General features: G+C 34.6%; 1 protein-coding gene across 1 annotated transcript in view; it reads left to right on the top strand.

The window, feature by feature from the left end:
- The window catches only part of LOC111046788 (TBC1 domain family member 31), a 48912-nt gene that overhangs the window by 19014 nt on the left and 5922 nt on the right, over window positions 1-23976 (top strand). The window contains 6 exon segments of the mRNA XM_039422185.1: window positions 4434-4572; window positions 7489-7691; window positions 14291-14479; window positions 17781-17939; window positions 19198-19402; window positions 22228-22302. Of these exon segments, the coding sequence (XP_039278119.1) occupies window positions 4434-4572; window positions 7489-7691; window positions 14291-14479; window positions 17781-17939; window positions 19198-19402; window positions 22228-22250 (918 nt within the window). The 3' untranslated portion in view covers window positions 22251-22302.

Raw genomic sequence — 23976 nt, 5'->3', positions numbered from 1 at the left:
CGAAATTGGAATAGAATAACTACCAAATAACTTAATTTCTGTTGTTTTGAAATTCAGATTGGTGTATCACAGCTTTTTAAATGTGCAGCCATTTCAGGTTTGTATAAAAATAAAAATCTGATCTTAGTTATGGAAGCAAATTTTTGAATCAAATTTTGAAAAAATATATTTTCTTGATTAATTTGACATTAAATTGATCATTTTATTAAGGAAATGATCATTATTATTATACCAAATTTAATGGGATGAATTGAGTAACAGCTGTGTACACTCAATGGCAAAATGGAGAGACTTGGCAACGTTTTCTCCTATCTTTCTTCACTGCCATTATAACGTGGACCTCACTATAGACCTGAGCCAGCCAGGTCAATCAATTTTATTCCTATAGTGAGGTCCATGTTATAACAGCAGTGGAGAAAGATAGTAGAACTACGTTGCCGAACCTCTGCCTTGTCAATGCCCTCTATAGACGGTAGCTGATACAGGTTTATTGATGTAATATTAACTGTTCATACACGTTTAAAATAATCTCCATCATATTTTATTAAGCAAGAAATTATATTTTTCAATAATTTCATAATGAATTTTCATAATTAAGAAGAAATATTTAGTTAATTAATTCCACATTGTTGAAAGACGATCTGGCAACAGAGCGAAGCGAGAATGAGATAGCGCTATCCGCTTTGTTGAATGATAGACAAGGATAAAGCTGCGTTTACATCAAAGTTATTGACCGAGCGAAGTGAGGTTTAAGATTCAAGTCGACGGTTTGGCATTTCTCTTAATGTTTATATGTTTTCGCCACACTTGGATGTAATGAGCTGGTTTACGTGCGTCATATGGAGGCCGAAAGTGATTGTTTTCCGACCAGGCCGGTAAAACTTTACGGCCCTAGGGCTGTAAAATGACCTTGAATAACAGCTGATCGTGTCCGATCCCGATCTCACAAAAATCATAGAGAGATAATCTCATAACGACTGTAATAATCTATATAATTATGTATCGTGAATCGCGGTATTATGTCTATAATATATTTTATAAATTACTGTTTAATAATTTAATATTTATTGTGTTTTTGATATCAAACAATGAATACAATGGCTGCATTGTCCATTGTCAGAAAGGTACGTATCGCAAGTATTTAAAAGTGAAGAATCGAATTTGAAATCAAAGTACAATAATTGTATCAATATTTAAAAGTGAGGTAGAGTAATAATTGTTTCTTTTTTATTATCGAATTCCACTTCTTAATGCAATACAATCAACTATAATAGCAAGAAAATACAGCAGAGATCTGAAGTTTAAGGTAAGCCTACTGGTGAAACTCAGCCTTGACTAAAAAATTCCTAGTATTTTTCCGTAATTCATTATTAAAACTTTTAGATAATTTTTCTTTAATATTGAACCATATAGAGAAAACATTAGGCCCACTCAAGATTGAATCTTCGAATGTTTTCTCTATGATTTCAGAGCAATATTTTGTTGTGAAAATGCTGGCAAACCGGCTTCAAATTAATATGCCGCTATACACTATTATAGTAGCCTACATACGTTACCTGACTTAATTCAGAGTGAAAATTTTATTGTGAAACAGATAATAATATTAATTTTAATAATATAAGTCATGAGCCAAAGTCTGTTGTACCTTTGACTATAGAAAGAACCTTCTTCTATAGAAAGAACAACCTTCTTTCTATAGTCAAAGGTTGTACGCTTTTTAGGAGTGAAGTAAACTTTTTTAGAAGTCTAGTTTACAGTATTACGTGTATGCTAAGAGTTATCAGTCAGGCCTCTTCCTTCAACAATACCCAATAGCCGAGAGCATTAAGGCGTAATACAACTGAACTCAGCTCAGTGAATAACAAACGTAATCTAGGTTCGAATCTCGGTCAATGACATTTTTTTTTGTCGATGAATTTCGACTTTTATTAGCTATTTTTTATATTAGTTACCATAATTTAAATTTCAATCAATTTTTTAGATATATTTTGAGACAAAACTGTGAAATATGCAATTATATTAATTTTTCATCACATTATTTCAAAATAGTAATGAAAATTCTATTCATCCATCTATCCATGAGATATTGCACCGGGCGCAAAGCGCGAGCTATAAAAATTCAAACAATTATTCGAAATATTAATAGTATAAAAATATGGTCACTATTGTAAATTATCAATTAGTAATATTGAAATTAATTGACAGTAAAAGTTGTCATAACCAAGATTCAAACTATCAAAATAGGCTGTTTGAATTTTATTAATTTTTCAATTTCTTATAAATATTGGGAAGTTTTTTTTTTGGGTGTGGCGAAAAATAGCGTTCGCAACACGGGCAAAAATGTTTTTCCGGCTCTCGAACGCTTCAAGTTCTCGACTTCGTCTCGAACTTGAAAACCGCGATCTCGAGCCGGAAAACGTACATTTCGACCCTAGGTGCGAAATATACTATTTCGCCCCACTTGGATGTAATGAGCTGGTTTTCGTGCGTAGAGGCCGAAAATGATTGTTTTCTGACCAGGCCGGTAAAAGTTTTACGGCCCTAGGGCTGTAAAATAACCTTGAAGTCAGCTGATTCTGATTTGATGTGAACGTGTTTACAAAATTGTTTATGAAACGGAATCAGTTTATGCTTCTAGAATTGAATAAGTATTCTGCAATAAGATACTATCATTTTATTTGTATGAATAAAATACAGATAAGATATATTTTATGAACTATTCAAATTCGATTTTCAGAGTAGGATAGAACTTCTAACTTAAACTTCCGAAGTCAACAACAACAAGCATTGTTGACGTTGACATTCAGATTGGCCAAATTTCAAGTGTGCTAAAACAGCTGAAAAAACTTTTCATCATTTGTGTTTATTATTCAAGAATCAAAACATTTATAATAATATCATCTTATTGTCATTTGGAGAATAAAAAGTATAAACTCAACCTCTTACATAATTGAACATAATCTTTTAGGTTATTTAGACAAATCAGAATAAAAAATAAAAATACTTGGACAATTTCCTGATATTCAGATTACCTCAGATTTGCTAGAGCTATGACCTTCTGTTTTGCTTTCGGAAGTGCCTAATAAACAATTATTCTCATATTTATATTGTTTATTTTTCTGTGTGGCGAAAAATAACGTTCTCACCATGGGCAAAAATGTTTTTCCGGCTCTCAATCTTTTCTAGTCCTCGGCCTACGGCCTCGGACTTGAAAACCGATTTCGAGCCGGAAAAGTCTCATTTCCGGCCCTAGGTGCGAAATATACTATTTTATGTTGCGCATTTACGGCGAAACGCGGTAATAGATTTTCATGAAATTTGACAGGTATGTTCCTTTTTAAATTGCGCGTCGACGTATATACAATGTTTTTGGAAATTTTGCATTTCAAGGATAATATAAAAGGAAAAAGGAGCCTCCTTCATACGCCAATATTACAGTAAAAATCAGACTATAGAATTATTTATCATAAATCAGCTGTTTAGTGGACTATAATACTACCCGTTCAAAAACATCGAACATCTTGAAAATGTATCTTTCCATCAACGTTGTAGACAGTTGCAGCCAGACCTGATAACAGCGCTCACACTCACATTCCGGGACGACACGTCACGGTACGATAGGACAGATAGCTCTATGTTTATTTAGGATTTTTTCTAGACATTTTTAATTGATTAATTATTTATTAATTTTTGAGAAAACATAACAACAGGTCAATGTAACTTACTGAGCGCGAGGTCTACTGTTCACAGAACTACTAGTAACAAAATCTTAATAACTTAATCCTTATAGATTCCATTAGATTGAACATTAGATTAGATATATCAGACGCACATACACTCATATATACACACACACACACCACACACACACACACACACACACCACACACACACACAACACACACACACACACAGACCAATACTCAAAAACCACTTTTTTGGACTCAGGGGACCTTGAAACGTATAGAAATTTAGAAATTGGGGTACCTTAATTTTTTTTGGAAAGCGATACTTTCCTTACCTATGGTAATAGGGCAAGGAAAGTAAAAACTCTAAAATCCTGATCAATATGAGATAAATATAAATATGATTCATATATATGTCCCATATGACTAGGTGACATAATCATTCAAGTATTTCATATATCAGTAAATTACGTCATATAGCATAAGAAGGTATCTCATGGTATAGGTTGTTTATTGTAAGCCGATTTTTGTCAACTGTCTATTATTACTGTTTTGTTGGGGGGAGAGTGTGAGAACGGCACAGTATGAGAGACTACCAGCCTCACATAGCTTCACAAAAAATAACTACTAGGACTGTCGGCTTGAGTTAACAGTAAAACATAAACGCCCTAAACCATCAGATATCTTCTTATGCTATCTTTTCTCTATGGTAACGTTTTATTCTACTCTATCATTCTCTATTTGCAGGCGGATCATATAAATGAAATGAGAGAGGAGCTGACTGACCTATTAGAGCAGCAGAGCAGATTGGCAAGAGCAAGAGCTGAACAAGAAAAGAAACACGCTTTAGAGATCAATAGGCAAGCTCAGAAAATGCAACTTCTTGGTAAGATATTCATTAACAGACCTTCATTAATTGAATTTCATCCCAGTATATTTTCTGTAGCATTCATCATAGAATTAAATTAAAAATCTACTTTGTGAAAATAATTAGACTGAAAATTTTGTGAAGGGAACAACTACAAGACTTAACTCATTTTGGACTAAGTGTAACCTTACACTTGTGTACTGGATTGCGAAAGTCTTGGAGCTAGAAGAAGGGCTCTGTTTGGCTGCAAGCAACCTGGTGAGGAATGGGATGTTGGTATAGGGAAGAAACTCCTGGACCTTGTAAAGGTCACGGGAGTTGGTTTGCCTAACTAACATACTTTTGGGACACACAATAAGCTTCGGTTGACGTGAGAGGTTCTTCGAACCTTTGGATCTTCGAATCAGTCCCTTCAAAACATAAACATATCTAAATTTGGGAGAAGAATAGCACAAGGTTACCTTATTTTTTCTCTCCCTATCATTTTGATGATGTACTTATTGTGTGAATCAATAAATTATGCATCAAAATGACGTCTTGCAGACTATAAAAATTGTGATAAATCTATAATATAGTTGAGATTATAATCTATAAGAGAAGAATTGACTTATATACACGTACGGGATAGGAAATTCACGAATGATGCATTATGACGGTTGAACTACTGGACTGATTAACTAACGTTTCACCCTTAATATCCTATATTATATCTATACTATAGTGAGGTATATTACAAGACTTTCGGACTACGTGTAGCCTATTTCGGACTCATATTACGTGCCTCCTATTTAAACTTTGTAAAATCTGGTGTGGCGCACTCACACAACTTTCCTTGCCGTTTTGAAAATTGATCACCTGACGCTAGTGTGCACGCGCATCTCAAGTCTACTTATAAACAAAGATCTGAGCCAGCTGGTGACAGTGCAATAACGCTGGAGACATACGAGGTCTGCTATCTCTTCATAGTGAATGATTTAATAGAATCAACAGTTGCCAACAATTTGCAATTAGATAATCGCATTTTCTCGAATTTCGAGCTTATTTTCAATTGTAGGTGAAAATGTTATTAAACATAAATTGTAGAGATTTTCATGCTCAATCTTTTCCACTTGAAATTTTTTGTTTAAATTGTATCTGAAGCCTGATAATTGGAAGTCTAAAATCAAACTTTGCATAGATGGGGCGGAGCTCCTGAAATTTTTACAGATATAGGACTTGTGGCATTTGATATAACTTATCAAAGACTATTCTAGGTATACCATTTGATCAAAATCGTTGGAGCCGTTTTTGAGAAAATCGTGAAAAAACCCTGTTTTTGACAACATTTTGCCATTTTAGCCGCCATCTTGAGTTGCATTCGATCGAAATTGTTCGTGTCGGATCCTTATAGGGGAAGGACCTTAAGTTCCAAATTTCAAGTCATTCCGTTAATTGGGAGATGAGATATCGTGTACACAGACGCACATACACTCATACACACACCACACACACACACACACACACACACACACACACACACACACCACACACACACACACACACACACACCACACACACACACCACACACACACACACACACACACACACACATAGCCTACACACATACAGACCAATACTCAAAAACCACTTTTTTGGACTCAGGGGACCTTGAAACGTATAGAAATTTAGAAATTGGGGTACCTTAATTTTTTTCGGAAAGCAATACTTTCCTTACCTATGGTAATAGGGCAAGGAAAGTAAAAATTGACTATGTGTGCTTGATGTTGCATGTTTGCCTTTTATTATTTACTAGAGTTACCAACCATGACGTTGTCTATAATGTGGAAACATTCTGTGACAATAAAGATATTTATTTATTTATTTCGGACTATGTGTAACCTTATCTGAATTCAGAAGAGGAAAATGACACAAGGTTACCTTATTTTTCTCTCCCTATATTTTTTTATGATGTACTTGTTGTATGAATCAATAAAGAATAAATACAGTTATTAACCTATTTTTAGTGTTGGTCTGCTTCTATCTATCAATTTGTATTTTATGTATGCTACTCCTACTGTAGTGCGGTCCACGTTATAATGACAGTATTTGATCAACTTCGGTTTTGCTATCCTAGTCTATCATTCGACAAAGCCGGTGGTACTATCCTTTTCTAGGTCCACAACGATGACAATTATGTTTTTTCGACGTTGTAGAAATATAATTAATTAATGCAGGGAATTGGCATCGCTATTCTTCTATCTTTCTCCACTGCCATTATAACGTGGTCCAGTCAATATATACATTGGTGCATGCAATTCATACTGTAGTTCTGATTTTTTAATATATTATTTGGGTACATAAGAGAAGTCCAGAACCAATTTCTTCATGCAAAATTTCCTTGTGCTAGATACAGAGTGGACCAAAAACCTCGTATTTTCGGCTAATTTTCCAGTTTTCCGCTACTTCTGCCAAATCTCGTAATCGGACAGAAAAATTTGCTCTTGCCTTTTTTTAGAATATAAAATTCTGAATAAAATGAGATCATTCGGAACTCTCTATATCTAATGAGTACTGAGTTATGATTTTTTAAAAATGAGTGAAATTTGAAGGAAAAATCAATTTTAATGAATTTTAGTTTTTGATCAACAATATCTTCCGATTGTTACCATTCAGATGTATAATTCAGAATCCCTCTGGGCGTATTTTTGTGCTCTACAATCTGAGATCAGGTAGAGCGCTCTATCTCATATAGATTTCCAGGTACACCTGACAACAATGCTCTTGGATTGTGAAAAACACCTAATTTTCAGCTTCAACCATCATCACCAACTAAATTGTACTCACATTAATATTTCGCACAATGACATAAGTTCATAATATTCGAATTCAATGTCTTTCCTCAATTTAGGCATAAATGTAGGACATTAGAATATATACTTTTGTGAACGTTCTAGAGCTACAAAAGCAATACCAGGAAGCACTGAAGGAAGATGAGAGCAGGATATCGCAACAAAAGAAGAGGGTGAATTTATTGAAGAGAGACTTGAAACAGAGAGAACTGCTGATGGCTGAAGAGGCCACGAATCGAACCCACGACCTAATCACACAGCAGAGAACTGCAGCACTTCAAGCCCTTATCCACGAAATTGATAGCAAGGTATTACTCCATTTTAATATTGGATGCTTGGTTATTTGTGTTTGAAAATGCTTCTATCCTCTAATGCGAGGTGGGACAGAGCCGATTGGCGAGTTTGGAAGGAACCGTTCAACTTAGAAGAAAATTCTTTAAGTCTGTGCAAAGGCTGAAAATAAACTTTCTACTCGTGATATTTTTCAAAGTTTTTCGATTTGTATGTCATCAACCTATCAAAATGAAAACGTTTTCTCAGGAAAACATTTTTTTCCGATCATTACTTTTTGAGATATGAGCGCCTGAAGTTTGAATTTTTGGGACAGAACATTTCAAGTTCGGTAAGATATAAATCTATGAGATTTGGAGGATGGATTCTTCATGGTATTGTTGATCTAGTAAAACAAAAATTTTCAGAAAATATCAATTTTTGAAAAAGTTATTCAATTTACCAAAAATAACTCAACTAAAAGTTTTTTTTTAGTAAATTGTATAACTATCTTAAAAATTGATATTTCCAGAAAATTTTTGTTTTACTAGATCAACAATACCATGAGGAATCTATCCTCAATCTCATTGTTTTCTCTCTTACCGAGTTTGAAATGTTCTGTCCCAAAAATTCAAACTTCAGGCGCTCATATCTCAAAAAGTAATGATCGGAAAAAAATGTTTTCCTGAGAAAACTTTTTCATTTTGATAGCTTGATGATATACAAATAGAAAAACTTTGAAAAATATCAAGAGTAGAAAGTTTATTTTTAGCCTTTGCACAGCCTTAATAGGTTCAGTTCAGGTTAAAATGTAGTTCTTTTTTGTTAATTTTTGAAAATTATATCAGTTGAATGACGGCCATCAGCAGCAATACACAGATGTAGCGTATTATTGAAGTTTGGCACACTGCGATTGGTAAGGCCTGGATCTCTTCTCTGATTCGCTCCTTCAAGGTGTTCGTTATTCCAAGATGTGTGGGCGATCTTTGAAAACTTTATTGCTGAGGTAACTCCATAGAAAAAATCGCATATACTTGAATCGGGTGAGCGTGCCGGCCACCTCAACTGAGATACGCCCCCCTGGGAACATTTGTCTCAACACATTCATTTAAATCAAATTCAAATATTCTTTATGAATTGAATACAAAGGTTACATTGTAAAACAGACAATTTTTTACTGGAATGCCCCTACAAGACTATTCGTTTGAGTGTAGGGGTAAATGCACCCTGTGTAGGTTGTAGCTTCATCCTGCTAAAACCATATTTCTCCCAAGTCACGTTCCTCAGTAGGTTCTTCAAATTTGGGGCTCAGTTTGTAACATTGGCACATAACGCTGGGAGGTGTCATTGACGGTGTCATTCTCAAAGAACTAAGGCCGGCACGCTCACCCAATTTAAGCGTATGCGATATTTTTCTATGGGTTTACCTCAAAAATAAAGTTTTCAAACATCGCCCACACACCTTGGGAGAACTAAAGGAGCGAATCAGAGAAGATATTCCAATCGAAGTGTGCCAAAATGCGTTTTAAAACATCAAAAATACGCTACATAAGTGTATTGCTTCTAATAACCGCCATTTAACTCATTAATTTACAAATATTAACAATAAAAACTACATTTCAAACTGAATTGAACCATAGAGAAACAATAGCGTTAGTAGATATCCCACTGTATAGGGAGTTTATGTCGTAACTTTTACTGTTATCTCAAGCCGATAGTCCACGTAGTTCTTTCCCTTGAAGCTGTGTGAAACTGGTAGTCTCTCATATTGTGCCGTTCACACTCTCACCCAACAAAACAGTGAAAATCGACAGTAATCAACAGTAATCGGCTTGAGACACTACCTCCGTAAACAAAGCCGTAGTGCATAGTGCAAGCCGATTACTGTCGATTTTCACTGTTTTGTTGGGGTGAGAGTGTATGAACGGCACAATATGAGAGACTACCAGTTTCACACAGCTTCAAGGGAAAGAACTACGTGGACTATCGGCTTGAGATAACAGTAAAAGTTACGACATAAACTCCCTATACCATGGGATATCTACTTACGCTATTGTTTCTCTATGATTGAACCAATTAAAGAATGTTTTCTATGTTGAACGGTTCATTAATAATTATAACCCTTCCAACTCGTCAATCGGCTCTGCCCCACTCTGTATTATGATTTTAAAACTTATAAAATCACATTTCAACCTCTCAGGACATTCTTCATTGATGAAACACGGGATGTAATTTCTCAATGGATTCGTGATATTTCCAGACATTATAGTGTTTCATTATGGATGAATATCACTACATCTCACCAACAACCTGAATGAATTGCCAGAATTTATAAAATTGATTTTTCACCACTGAATGGAAGCCCTTCATGATAACAGATTCCTGTTAGTATTGAATTTTTAAGTTATTGACCAACATACACACAGATGGACAACCACTTTGGCATTGACTTAGAAGTAAGAACTCACTAACGCTCGTTCAATAATGCAAACGTTTTTCTTCAATGTTGTTTTCTGTTCACTGTTAAATCACATTTTCGTTATCAAATAAAACGACTACAATTGATTTTCCTTCATTCCAGTAGTTTCATTTCCACTTATTTTGCCTGAAAGTGAGGTCCACGTTATAATGGCAGTGTTTGATTAGTAATGGTATTGCTATCCTTGTCTATCATTCAACAAAGCGGATAAAACTATCTCTTTCTCGCTTTGCTCTGTTGCCAGATCGTCTTTTAGCGGGTAGCGTCTTAGTCACCCGACTACTTGACAACCCGGTCATTTGGCCATAGGCGAGAATACTTGTACCCTTGTAAAAAATACCATTGCCGTCAAATTGTCCCCTAGACTACTTGACACCGGAGGTGCCAACGAGCCAACGACAACTTGACACCTCGCACCCTAGCGACAGGGTGTCCCCCCGACTAGTTGTCACCTCCTTAGAAAGGAGACAAGTAGACGGGGATGGCTCACGTCTACATGACACCTTGCACGCTGCCGTCAAGGTGTCACCCCGACTACTTGTCACCTACAGAGCACCAGTTGGCATAACTACGCCCCGCGGCGTAGGGAGGAGGGATCAAGGCATTTTTACTTTCCTTGCCCCATTACCATAGGTAAGGAAAGTATTGCTTTCCAAAAAAAATTAAGGTGCCCTAATTTCATGTTTTCTATACGTTTCAAGATCCCCTGAGTCCAAAAACATGATTTTTGGATGTTGGTCTGTGTGTGTGTATGTGTGTGTGTGTATGAATAGCTATTTATAAGCCCTATCAACTGACATAAGTCTCATTTCTGGGAAAATTTCAGGAGCTCCGTAATATTTTCGAGAAAAATGGCGGATAATGACTAAAAAACCATGTTTTTCACGGTTTTCTCGATAACGGTTCTAACGATTTCCTTCAAATTTATAACATGGATAGCTATTTATAAGCCCTATCAACTGGCATGAGTCTTATTTCTGGGAAAATTCCAGGAGCTCCGTAATATTCTTAAGAAAAATGGCGGATAATGACTAAAAATCCATGTTTTTCACGTTTTCTCGAAAACGGCTCTAACGATTTTCTTCAAATTTATACCATGGATAGCTATTTATAAGCCCTATCAAATGACATGAGTTTTTCTTCTGGGAAAATTGCAGGAGCTCCGTAATATCTTGAGAAAAATGGCGGCGTACTAAAAACCATGTTTTTCACGATTTTCTCAAAAATAACTTGACCGATTTTTTTTCAAATTCATACCCTGTATTTATTCATTAGCTCTATCAACTGGCATGAGTCTTCTTTCTGGGAAACCAATGGGGGTCCACCCCATCCTTGGGAAATGGACTTAGTAACCTCCTTCTCGTGCAGAGGTGGGTAGGTAGCGCAGTTCATAAAAAGAACACATATTCGAGATATTTCATCTGTAGAACAGCTGTTTTGACGACTTTAAAAAAATGACGACTAAAAAAATCATCGAATTTCACAATTCACACAAAGAAAAAGTACTCTGAAAACAATTTATATATATATATATACACATATACAGAAGTCTGATCGTAGTTTCAATATGAGCAAGAAAAGTTGTGTGAGTGTACCACACCAGATTTTTATTACTGGTTATTATGTAGAATTGAATTCTAAGCACTTTTGGTTCAGTAACATTTTCCCGTCTAACGCACGGTTCGGGAGATATTCGCCGTCTTTGCTATTTTTAGGACAAATTTTTTCGAGTTGGTTGAAAACAGAAAAAAATGAATAATAAGCCATTTTGATGACTGAAACAGATGTAGAATACAATTCTAAACACATTTTGTTCAGTTATATTTTCCCGTCAGACGCACCATTTACGAGTAAATTGAGCCTAATGCGATAACAGTAAAATTTTCATCCATCAATGATATGGCAGATGAAGCTATCAGTCTGGTTATCAACTGCGGTATTGCATGAAGTCTGGTAATTAATATGAGGATAATAATGATTATTTATATACACTTGCGCTTGCACAAAATTAGGAATCTTGATGCCTTTTCATATAGAATTTGATAGTTAAGCTTCATTTTCCAACTTTCAAATTAAGAGCCAGCCGGAATGGTGATTTCTTGTGGAGTGAAGTCGAGGGGATAGGTTGTCGTGACCGTAGACGACTATTTGTACCCTCGTAAAAATATACCATTGCCGTCAAGTTGTCACCCCGACTACTCGACACCTACTGGACCGGAGGTGCCAACTAGTCATGACCGTAAACGACAACTTGACACCTCGCACCCTCGCGACAGGGTGTCCTCCCGACTAGTTGTCACCTCCTCAGAAAGGATACAACTAGACGGGTATGGCTCACGTCTACTTGTCCCCTAGAAACCGGTTTTAAAAGGGGACAAATAGTTGGGGTGGCACCTAGTCGCGTACCCCTTTTATCAATGTAGAAATAATAATTCATTAACAAAATATTTCATCTTAGTTATGAAATTCATATGAAATTATAGAAAAATCATTTTTCGCTTAATAAAATATAATTGATTATTTACGAGAATGAACACTTGATATTACTTTAATAAACCTGTATCAGCTACCGTCCATAGAAAACATTGACAAGACAGAGAATCGGCAACGTTTTTCGCCTATCTTTCTCCACTGTCATTATAACGTGGACCTCACTATAGGAGAAGAGCGTTGCCACTAGCCTTCAATAGAGATAGCTGATGAAATAAATCTTTAATAGATGAACGCAACCTTTAAAAAAATAAACCTTAATTAGATACAAAACGCATGAAAAATAGACAAAATCTGTTAAGCTCTCTACAATAGTTATTTGTATATCTAGAGTGAAAAGTGCTGTTTTTTCTCCCTGAGGGAAAAGTTTGAAGCCCGAGGCGAAGACGAGGGCAACAATTTTCCTGAGGGAGAAAAAACATTTTTCACTCGTGATATACACATCATTTTTCCTCCACTTACATTTTTATAAAAACTGCTAATAAAATAATGTTTAAAAACGTATGTGACCAAACAATGTGTTACAACATAATCTAAAAAGTAAACAGAAACAGCTGGCTTGTAATCACAGTTCTCCTCCGACAGCACTATCTGTCGGCTAAAGTTGTAACAACAATGACAGCCAAAACTACAGCTATGATGAAGTTCCCGTTTCAAATTTGATTAGTTAATAAGTAATATTCGTTGGCTGATATTTTGAATAACATGGAATAAAAGAAAAAATATATATACATTATTTTTAGTATAGTGATATGAAGTTTGTAATAATAATTTCAGTATACAAACATAAATTTTATATATCGATCAAATGTCGTCTGGTTGAGGTATTGAATTTAGTTGGTTTAATGACTACTCTATATGCTTCCTCATCTGAGCTTAGACCTTCTGACCTATTCCATATGTACGTTTTTAAAATAGAGATGCTTCCCATGTTATTTAAATGGAGTTTTTTTTACTCCCTAGGGAGTTTTTCTGTTTTTTAGTACCGAGAGCGAAAAAGTGACACTTTAGTATCATGTTTCAGGGAGTAAAGTAAGTACTTTTGACAGTAGGTGGAGGAAAATGTAATATAAGGATTTTTTTTTTAAAGGCTGCGTTTGTCTATTATAGACTTATTTTACATCTTTCTCTTCAAAATTAAATTTTCTACAAGTTCTTTAAAAAAATATGTTGTGTTTATTGTACATTTAACATGGTAAATCTGCTCCAAATCTTGAAGGAACTTGTTTTTTGGGACCAAGTTTCGCATATTTCGTCAGACTTCTTAAAAATTACTGTAGCTACAAGTCTGGAAACGGTTTTATTCAATTTTTAAGGTAATTTTACATAAAGTACGCTAAATTGTACATCTTAATTAACAGCCCAACAAATACCCGTAGGGCTTCGTTTCAGCAGGGGAACTGCAATTCAGTCGAAATCTTTCATCCTGTATAACTTGGTAACCAAGCATTTTCGGACCTATGTTAATTAGAATTTTTTCCTTCTTTTGATGTGTGGAATCACGCCCTGACTTATGGGCACCTTTTTTAGAACACTCTGTTTAAGATGACATTTTACCTTTCTATTTCAATATCAGTGTTTTTCCACTTTTTTTAGATGACATTTTCTTATTACCTTATTTCAATATCAGTGTTTTTCCACTTTTTTACCGTTCCATCTCGTTGTCAGAGAGCTGTAGAAGAGAGACGATTGAGGGAAGTGGAAGAAGAAACACTAGAACGGCACCAACAATTATTGCATGAGAAGCAACAGCTGGAGCAACAACTGGCAGTTTTAGCTGAGGCGCCAATTCCAGTCGTTTCAAAGCAAGATCAACTAGGTGTGCAGTTGGACCAATTGACAGAGCAGCTGATCAAGGTACCAGTTCATATTCCTTCCAATTCGGATTATGATAAACTATTAGTTCGGAGAACAGTATAACTCACTAACATATACTAACTACACTACACTACTCACACACGCCCGCCTTTTCACATACAAACACACATAAAAATTGGATTTAGAGTATGATGATATATACGCAATAGGATCGGTGGAGGACGCTGAGAAATAGATAGGTAATTAAATTTACTAAAAATAGTTATTTGTATATCTAGAGTGAAAAGTACGACTTTTTCTCCCTGTGGGAAAAAGTTTGAAGCCCGAGGCAAAGCCGAGGGCAACAATTTTCCTGAGGGAGAGAAAGTATTTTTCGCTCGTGATGTACACAACATTTTTCCTCCATCTACTTTTTTTATAGAAACTGCAAATAAAATCATTTTAATAACTTACGTATTGGTGACAATGTTACCTAACAACATAACCTAACATCTAAAACCTAAAAACCGGTCGGCTGATTGGCACTGCCGATTGCGCTATCTATCGGCTAAAGTTGTAACAATTCAGCTGATATGAGCGGCTACCAAAAATGGCTGAATCCAGATACCGCGTTTCAGATTTGAATTGCAGATCAAAAATATTTGTTGGCTGGTATTTTGAATAGAATAAAATATTTTAAAAATTGTATAAATTTTTATCCTCTACTAATATTAAGAATATAATATCATAGGCCTACAAACATATATTTCATGAGTTGATAAAATTTCTTGTTGTGGTATTGAACTCAGTTGACTCAATGACATACACCTCTATTACGCTTTCTCATCTGAGCTTAGACCTTCTAACCTATTACAATGTGAGTTTTTGAAATAGAGATGCTTCCCATGTTATTTAAATGGAGTCACTTTTCCTCCCTAGGGAGTTTTTCTGTTTTTTACTACCGAGGGCGAAAAAGTGACACTTTAGTATTATGTTTCAGGGAGTAAAGTAAGTACTTTAGACAGTAGGTGGAGGAAAAAGTTATTCTTGTAATTTTTTGTTAAACCAACGGTTTCTGAGTTATTTGAGAAACAAAATTTTAAATGGCTCAGCGATGAAATGTTTTATCAAGATAGTGTGAAACAATCCTTCTTTCTATTTTTCTTCTTCTTTTTCATACTTTTCAGTTGATTTTTCTTATTCAACAAACTTTGTAAAGTTATTTTTTAGTTTATACTTTCTTGTTTTTATTACATTACATATTGTCTTTTTCTTTATTTATTTCGAACTTCGAATGTCATAAAAATTCCTAGTAAACTTACCTAATTATGTTCTTAATATTGTTTTTGTGATTGGGCGCGAAAAACCTACAGGTTTGGCAGGACCCTAAATTGTTTTTTTTTTTTGAAATTGTGAATAAAATTTGATTTGATTTGAAAAAAAAATGGCCGCCATTTTGTCTTATGAATTTGAAAAATCATCATGTTTAACCATTATTTAGAAAAAAATAAGTGAAAAAAGCAAAATGGCCGCTGTGTGAGTAACTGAATAATTTAAATAATATGTTATTTAGATATTTTTTTCACCCAGGAACAATGCCCTAGAGTAGTATTGATAGGAAGTTTGTAAATACCCTTTATACTTGAAGGAATAAATCTTTTTTATTCTATTCTACACTTTTTCCCTTCTAGTCCAGTCAATATAGACATAGAAAAGGGGGTGTGCTTGCAATTTACTTATGGGCTTAAGTACACTCAACAATAAATTTTTCGACCGAATTTGACTTATGATGCATGATTTTGGACCGCCTTGACGAGCCGAGAAGAATGAATTGTAGTACGATGAAATCTGAGCATTGTGTCAAAAGTTATAAGTGTTTGAAATTTTGATCCTTGAGATGTCCTTAGGCGTGCCTCTCCACTAGGAAATACTGGAATTAAGTGCATCTTGCGGGTTATTCTCATAGAACATGAACTCATGTCATTGTGCGAAATATCAATGTGAGGACAATGTTGGTGAGGTGATGATGGTTGAAGCTGAAAATTAGGTGTTTTTCACAATACAAGGAGCATTGTTGTCGGGTGTACCTGGAAATCTATTTGAGATAGAGCGCTCTACCTGATCTCAGATTGTAGAGCACAAAAATACGCCCAGAGGGATTTTGGATTATACATCTAAATGTTAACAATCGGAGGATATTGTTGATCAAAAACTAAAATTCATCAAAATTTATTTTTCCTTCAAATTTCACTCATTTTTGAAAAATCATAACTCAGTTCTCATTGGAGATAGAGAGTTTCGAATGATCTCATTTTATTCAGAATTTTATGATATAAAAAAAGGCGAGAGCAAATTTTTCTGTCTGATTACGAGATTTGGCAGAAATAGCTGAAAACTGGAAAATGAGCCGAAAATACGAGGTTTCTGGCACACCCTGATCTAGCACACCTGTATCTAGCACTCTTAAATACTCTGTATCTAGCACTAGGAAATTTTGCATGAAGAAATTGGTTCTGAACTTCTCTCATGTACCTAAATATATTAAGAAATCAGAACTTCAATATAAATTGCATGCACCAATGTAGAAATTCAGAGGTAAAACAACTTAATTCCGTAAATAATAAGGAAGAAATCAAATTTTTAGGTCTATATCTTGAAAACACACTTAGTTGGTCCGTTCACATTCAAAAAATATGTAAAAAATTAAGCTCAGGAATTTTCGCGCTGAGACGACTAGCAAAAATTTCGAACTTAGAAACGTTAAAAGCAGAGTACTTTGCAATGATCCACTCCCACATTTCATATGGAGTTGAAATATATGGAGGAACAAGCATCTCAAACTTAAATAAAATACTCCTATTACAAAAAGAAGCAATAAGAATAATTCTAAATCTTGATAGAGAGCGATCATGCAAGCCATTCTTCAGTAAGTTAAAGTTCATGACGGTGTACAGCCTGTACATTTATAGGACAATATTATATATAAAAACTAACGAATCTAGATTCCCACGGCAAGTAGATATACATAATTACAACACAAGAAATAAAAATAATTTTACAATAAAGAAACACAATAGGGAAAAATATAAACAAAGTCATGCATAAGACATGAACCTGATGGATCAAAATTTAAGGAATTGCTGAGAGCATATTTGATGGATTTAGCATGCTACAGTATAGACGAGTTTACTGTAAAAAATGAATTTTATACAGTCACTAATTTCTCTTTAGCTTTAAGTTAGTTTTTAGTTTTTGACTTTTTCATGTACATTTTCATGTATGTTTTGGAAAGAAATAAATGATTGATTGAATGAATGCATATAGTGACTGGACTATTCTGTGATATCAAACTATTTTACAGATTCGGAGTAAAACCTCACAAATGAACGAGAAGAGAGATTTCAGGACATCAAGGAAACTATCAGAGGCCGAATCTCTCCTCGAGAAAGCTGAATTCGAGCTGGCCCAAGAAGTCGCCCAACGACAAAAGGCTACGTGGAGTAGTCAACATAACTTGCAGGTATGAATTTTTCAATATATTTTGCAATATTGTGAGGTTTATGAAATTCATTTATTTGAATAATTAATTTTTACATAGTTTATATAGACTATACAAGTGAGTTGCTTTTACTTTTGAAGTTTTGGAATTTAAAATATTTCATCAAAACAAACAATCCAGATGTAATACAGATGAAAATTGCGCTTGTTCAAATGCTAATCAATGAATAATAATTATTATTGGACGAAAATACCAATTAAATGCTGTAAATCACCCCGAAGACTTCTGCTACTGCAAATATTGACAACAGGGTAAACAGCTAGATGGAAATTTGATGAGCGCTACTATACAAAAATTATTTGTCATTCCCGGGGCTGACAAATACTTTTTGTATAGTAGCGCTCATCGAATTTCCATCTAGCTGTTTACCCTGTTGTCATTATTTGCAGTAGGTATAGTGCAATCAAGGAAAGGTTATAGAGGAAAAGTTGGGAAGACAAATTTCGACCCCGCAGTTCTGTTTAGGGTAGTAAGGAGGTAAACATATCAAAAGTCCCCACCCCTACCCCCTGTGCTAAGGAGATGGGGGTGGTTTAAAGGTACCATTTTTTGGTTTCTCACATAAAACTCAAAAACTATGTATCCTGAGGACTTGACTGTCATATAACAAATTAAAGCTTACATAATTTCCTACAATATTCATTCTACAACTTTTTTTATATCTCCTCTAGTTTTCGAGATATCCGCTCTTGAAGATGTGACATTTTTGAAAAAAACACATTTGCCACCAATTTTTTTCTATTTTTGCTCTTAAAAAAATTTTAAAAATCGACGGGAAAAATCCATGGTGATTATGAGCTTATAAGGCATTAAATTCTCTTCAATTTGATGTATAATTTAACTTTTAAACCACCCTCATCCACTCAGCTAGGAATGGGGACTTTTTATATGTTCTCCTCCTAACTAGTCTCAACAAAGCTGCAAAGTCAACAGTTTTGTTTGAAAAATTCCCTTGTCAATTGGCCTATTGTTGCAAAAAATGGAGATTTCACACTCAACACTAAAGCTGCTGCAAAAGGTGTGTGGAAATTCGTAAAAGCGTGAAATTATACAAAAAAATGTACACAGTAGTATGGAAAGTGAATATATATTCTGTTAATATTTTTTATCAGTTACTTTAGGCCAGGAATTAATCCAATATTGAACAAACATGTAAGAATCTTATGAAAAAATTTGTCAAAATAAATGTTTCATTCGAATTATGATATATTTTTAACAGGCAATGAAACTCACAACAGAAACTAGGGATTTGCAAAACTGTATTGATCAGATGCACGATACTTTGGTCCAAAAGAAACTGCAAGAGTCGTGGGACTTGATAAACGCTGCTAGAGAGAGCAGAGACGAACGTAAATTACTTCAAAAGGATCTGGTTCAATTGACGGATATATTGAGAGCTGATACGAGAGATGAATTTGGTTCAGGTACGTTATCAATTATTATTAATTTATATATTTGACCGAGCGAAGTGAGGTCTAAAATTCAAGTCGATGGTTTGGCATTTCTCTTAATGTTTGAATGTTCATATGTTGCGCATTTACGGCGAAACGCGGTAATTGATTTTCATGAAATTTGACAGGTATGTTACTTTTTTAATTGCGCGTCGACGTATATACAAGGTATGTGGAAATTTTGCATTTCAAGGATAATATAAAGGAAAAAGGAGCCTCCTTCATACGCCAATATTAAAGTAAAAATCAGACAATATAATTATTCATCATAAATCAGCTGACAAGTGATTACACAGATGTGGGAGAAGCCAGTCTATTGCTGCATTTCCATAAGGTCTATAGTTTCAATCAGGTACTTGTGGATGAGAATACTGCGTGAGGTCTACTTTTCACAGAACTACTAGTTATCTACTAGTAGTTCTGTGAACATTAGACCTCGCGCAGTTATATACCTCAGCCTCCTCTAATACTGTCCATCAGAGTAAATCCTGTCTGTATGTCGTGACAGCAAGATATCGGTGTGAAAACGTCTAATGGCTGTAGGGGTTTGGTGTATAAAGAAATACTAACATCAAAAGCTTATCTCCTTCGAGACATACTGGCAACAGGTTAACCCCGAGTTGAAAGCAGAGAAAAGGTCGGGGTTAAATACTAGTAGTTCTGTGAACAGTAGACATCACGCAGTTTTCTCATTCACAGTGGTGTCCCCTGTTCTACAAATTAATAATAGACACGGCTTCTCCAGACATCTGTGTAATGCATGCAATGAATAATCCACTTGTCAGCTGATTGATTACGAATAATTCTATAGTCTGATTAATCTTATCTTCAGAGTAGATGATAGGATTAGTGAGTATCGGAGTATGGAGGAAATTCATTTTCCTTTCATATTATCCTTAAAATACAAAATTTCAAAAAACCTTGTGACACGCAATTAAAAAAGGAATATTCCTGTCAAATCTCATAGAATTCTATCAACGCGTTTGGCCGTAAATGCCTTCCATACATACAGACCAGAGAAAATCCGAGTTAAAATATAGATCAAACTGCGTTCGGTCAACTATGTTTACTTTCAGTTATCAATTGCATGCGTCATTGCATGCAATGAATAGTTGACCGAGCGAAGTGAGGTCCAAGATTCAAGTCGACGGTTTTGCATCTCTCTTTATGTTTATACATTTATATTTATGTTCCGCATTTACCGCAAAACGCGGCAATAAATTTTCATGAAATTTGACTGGTATGTTCCTTTTTTAATTTCACGTCGACCTATATAAATTGTTTTTTGAAATTTTTGCATTTTAAGGATAATACAAAAGGGAAAGGAGTCTCCTTCGAACGCCAATATTACCGTAAAAATCAGACTATAGAATTATTCATCATAAATCAGCTGTCGAGTGGATTATTAATTGCGTGCAATGACGCATGCAATTAATATCTCAATGTAACTTAGTAAAAAAACAGCTTTCGTGTGGACTATTATTTGCATGCAATTTGTATGCACTATTAATTGCATAAATATAACTGAAAGTAACATAATAATAATAATCTTTTTCTCTCGACCTTTCTCTGCTTTCAACTGATTTTTACTGTATGCTAATATTGGCGTTCGAAGGAGACTCCTTTTCCTTTTGTATTATCCTTAAAATGCAAAAATTTCAAAAAACATTTTATATACGTCGACGTGAAATTCAAAAAGGCTGCTGTATTTCGCTGTAAATGCGAAACATATAAACATAAAGAGAAATGAAAAACCGTCGACTTGAATCTTAGACCTCACTTCGCTTGGTCAACCAGCTGAAATCATGTGTCAGAGTATGAAGGACTGCATGTTGATAGCTCCCAAATAGCCTCAGCTGATGTTATGAATGAATCGAAAATCTGTAGTAATTGCATGCAATGAATTTTTCAGCTGACTGAAAAATGAGTCGGTAAATTTTGTTGTCCAACGAACTTGAGCTGAAAAAGCGTCGAAGAATATGTGTTCAAAATTTGTAACTAATCGATCGAATCTTTCAAAAGATATTGTCCAACATACACACAGATGGACAACCACTTTGGCATTGACTTAAAAGTAAGAACTCACTAACGCTCGTTCAATAATGCAAACGTTTTTCTTCAATGTTGTTTTCTGTTCACTGTTAAATCACATTTTCGTTATCAAATAGAACGACTACAAGTGATTTTCCTTCATTCCAGTAGTTTCATTTCCACTTATTTTGCCCGAAAGTGAGGTCCATGTTATAATGGCAGAGTTTTCTTAGCAATGGTATTGCTATCCTTGTCTATCATTCAACAAAGCGGATAGCACTTTCTCTTTCTCGCTTTGCTCTGTTGCCAGATCGACTTATAACAATGTAGAATGAATAATTAAAACAAAATATTTCATCTTAATTATGAATATTCATTATGAAATTATTGAAAAATATTATTAATATGCTTAATAAAATATATTATATTATTTTAAACGTGAATGAACTGTTAATATTACATCAATAAACCTGTATCAGCTACCGTCTATAGAAGGCATTAACAAGATAGAGGATCGGCAACGTTGTTCTATCTCTCTCCACTGCCATTATAAAGTGGACCTCACTATAGTTCAAATACTCGCCTAGGCTATTATTACTTATGCATTTGTGCTCCGGGAAATTTTTTGAAGTAGATCTAGAATTTCATGTTCTTGCTTGAAGACCAATATTATTCTTGAATAAGCGATTGCGTAGATAAACAGTTATGTAATGTAACGTGAACATTTTCCAACAAGTTCAACTGTAATGAAGATTTTTAATTTTCAGATGAATCGTCTACATCAACATAATCAGCTCACGTATTATGGGAGAATAGGAAGTTCAATACATTCCATGGACGCGGTAAGATATCAAAATAAGAGAGAGTAGGGTTGTGTTTGTTCGCATCAAAACATGTCAACTTGTGGATTGCATACCGGATTAAACGGGAATGATTTAGATCTCCAAATTTTGCACATAGATTATAAAAATATCAATCTCGTGCACCTCGAAGCCCAAATTTCAATTTCCCTTCTAGATTTTTCAGAAATAATGTTCAAATTTCATTCATGGGACACATAATTGAAATGAACAAATCATATGTTAATATAGAACTATAATCTAGAGAGACTACCTCTACGAAACAAAATGGTTGAAATTTGTAACTAAATTAATAACCAGTCCAATTTTGTCAGGTTGGCATTAAGTTGAGGAAGCTGAGCAAGATTTAAGTTCTGTCACTTTATTGACCGAGCGAAGTGAGGTCTAAGATTCAAGTCGACGGTTTGGCATTTCTCTTAATGTTTAAATGTTTATATGTTGCGCATTTACGGCGAAACGCGGTAATAGATTTTCTTAAAATTTGACAGATATGTTCCTTTTTTAATTGCGCGTCGACTTATATACAAGGTTTTTGGAAATTTTGCATTTCAAGGATAATATAAAAGGAAAAAGGAGCCTCCTTCATACGCCAATATTAGAGTAAAAATCAGACTATAGAATTATTCATCATAAATCAGCTGACAAGTGATTACACAGATGTGTGGAGAAGCCAGTCTATTGCTGTATTTCCATAAGGTCTATAGTTTCAATCAGGTACTTGTGGATGAGAATACTGCGTGAGGTCTACTGTTCACAGAACTACTAGTTATGTTAGCACCAAGTTGAAGAACCTATCTATACTATGATAAAGAAAAGAACTGGCTAATACACGTACGGGATAGGAGAATTATGTTTGACGCATCATCACGTCTCAACTACTGGACTGAAATTAACTAAATTTTGCATATAGATTCTTAATTAACCGAAGATGGTTCTAGGCCTACCTCAAACTCTTCAAGATTCCACTCGGTCAAGTTTTCATTTTGTCAAGATTTAAAATAGACCCTTGCGGAGCACGGGTTACCTGCTTTTACTTTAATATGCATACTTTCCCAACAAAAGTAATTGCCCTCGCTACTTTGAAAGTACTTTACTACTTTACATAATGGTCCACGGTACTTTGCAAACTAAAATTGTACTTTAAAAAATCCCAATTTTCCGTAATTCACGATTTTGTCTACTGAGTCACTATAATTTCAGTAGTTTGTTTTCTTCAATGAGTCACTATATATTTCAATAATTCATTCAATCGTAGATACAATCACAAATCATAATAAAATAGATAGATATATAAATATGAGTGGGCGAGAGCAGCAGGCCTAGCCCAAAGCTGCTCTACTCCCAAATTTTATAAATAGTAGAATTCCCAAAAAAAGTGTATTTCCACTATTTGAGTTCAGTTATATGTCCAAAATGAAAAAACTAAAAATTTTGAATTTAGAAGGATAAAGCACTGAATTACAACTTAATAACAGATCAACATTTTCAATCATTCGAAATAAAATAATATAATATAAAACTGTCTGGTGCATTCATAACACTGATAACTCTTCTATTTAATAAGTTATATTTATATAGTAATTATATTCTTCTATAAGTTCCTATTTGCAATGTTTTTGAATATTCTCAATAGACTACGCTGGAAACTAAATTCTC

This window comes from Nilaparvata lugens, chromosome 2, assembly GCF_014356525.2.
Source record: "Nilaparvata lugens isolate BPH chromosome 2, ASM1435652v1, whole genome shotgun sequence".
NCBI lineage: Eukaryota > Metazoa > Arthropoda > Insecta > Hemiptera > Delphacidae > Nilaparvata > Nilaparvata lugens.
The sequence above is the reverse complement of the archived record's forward strand: the minus strand, read 5'-3'. Positions and strand labels throughout refer to the sequence as shown.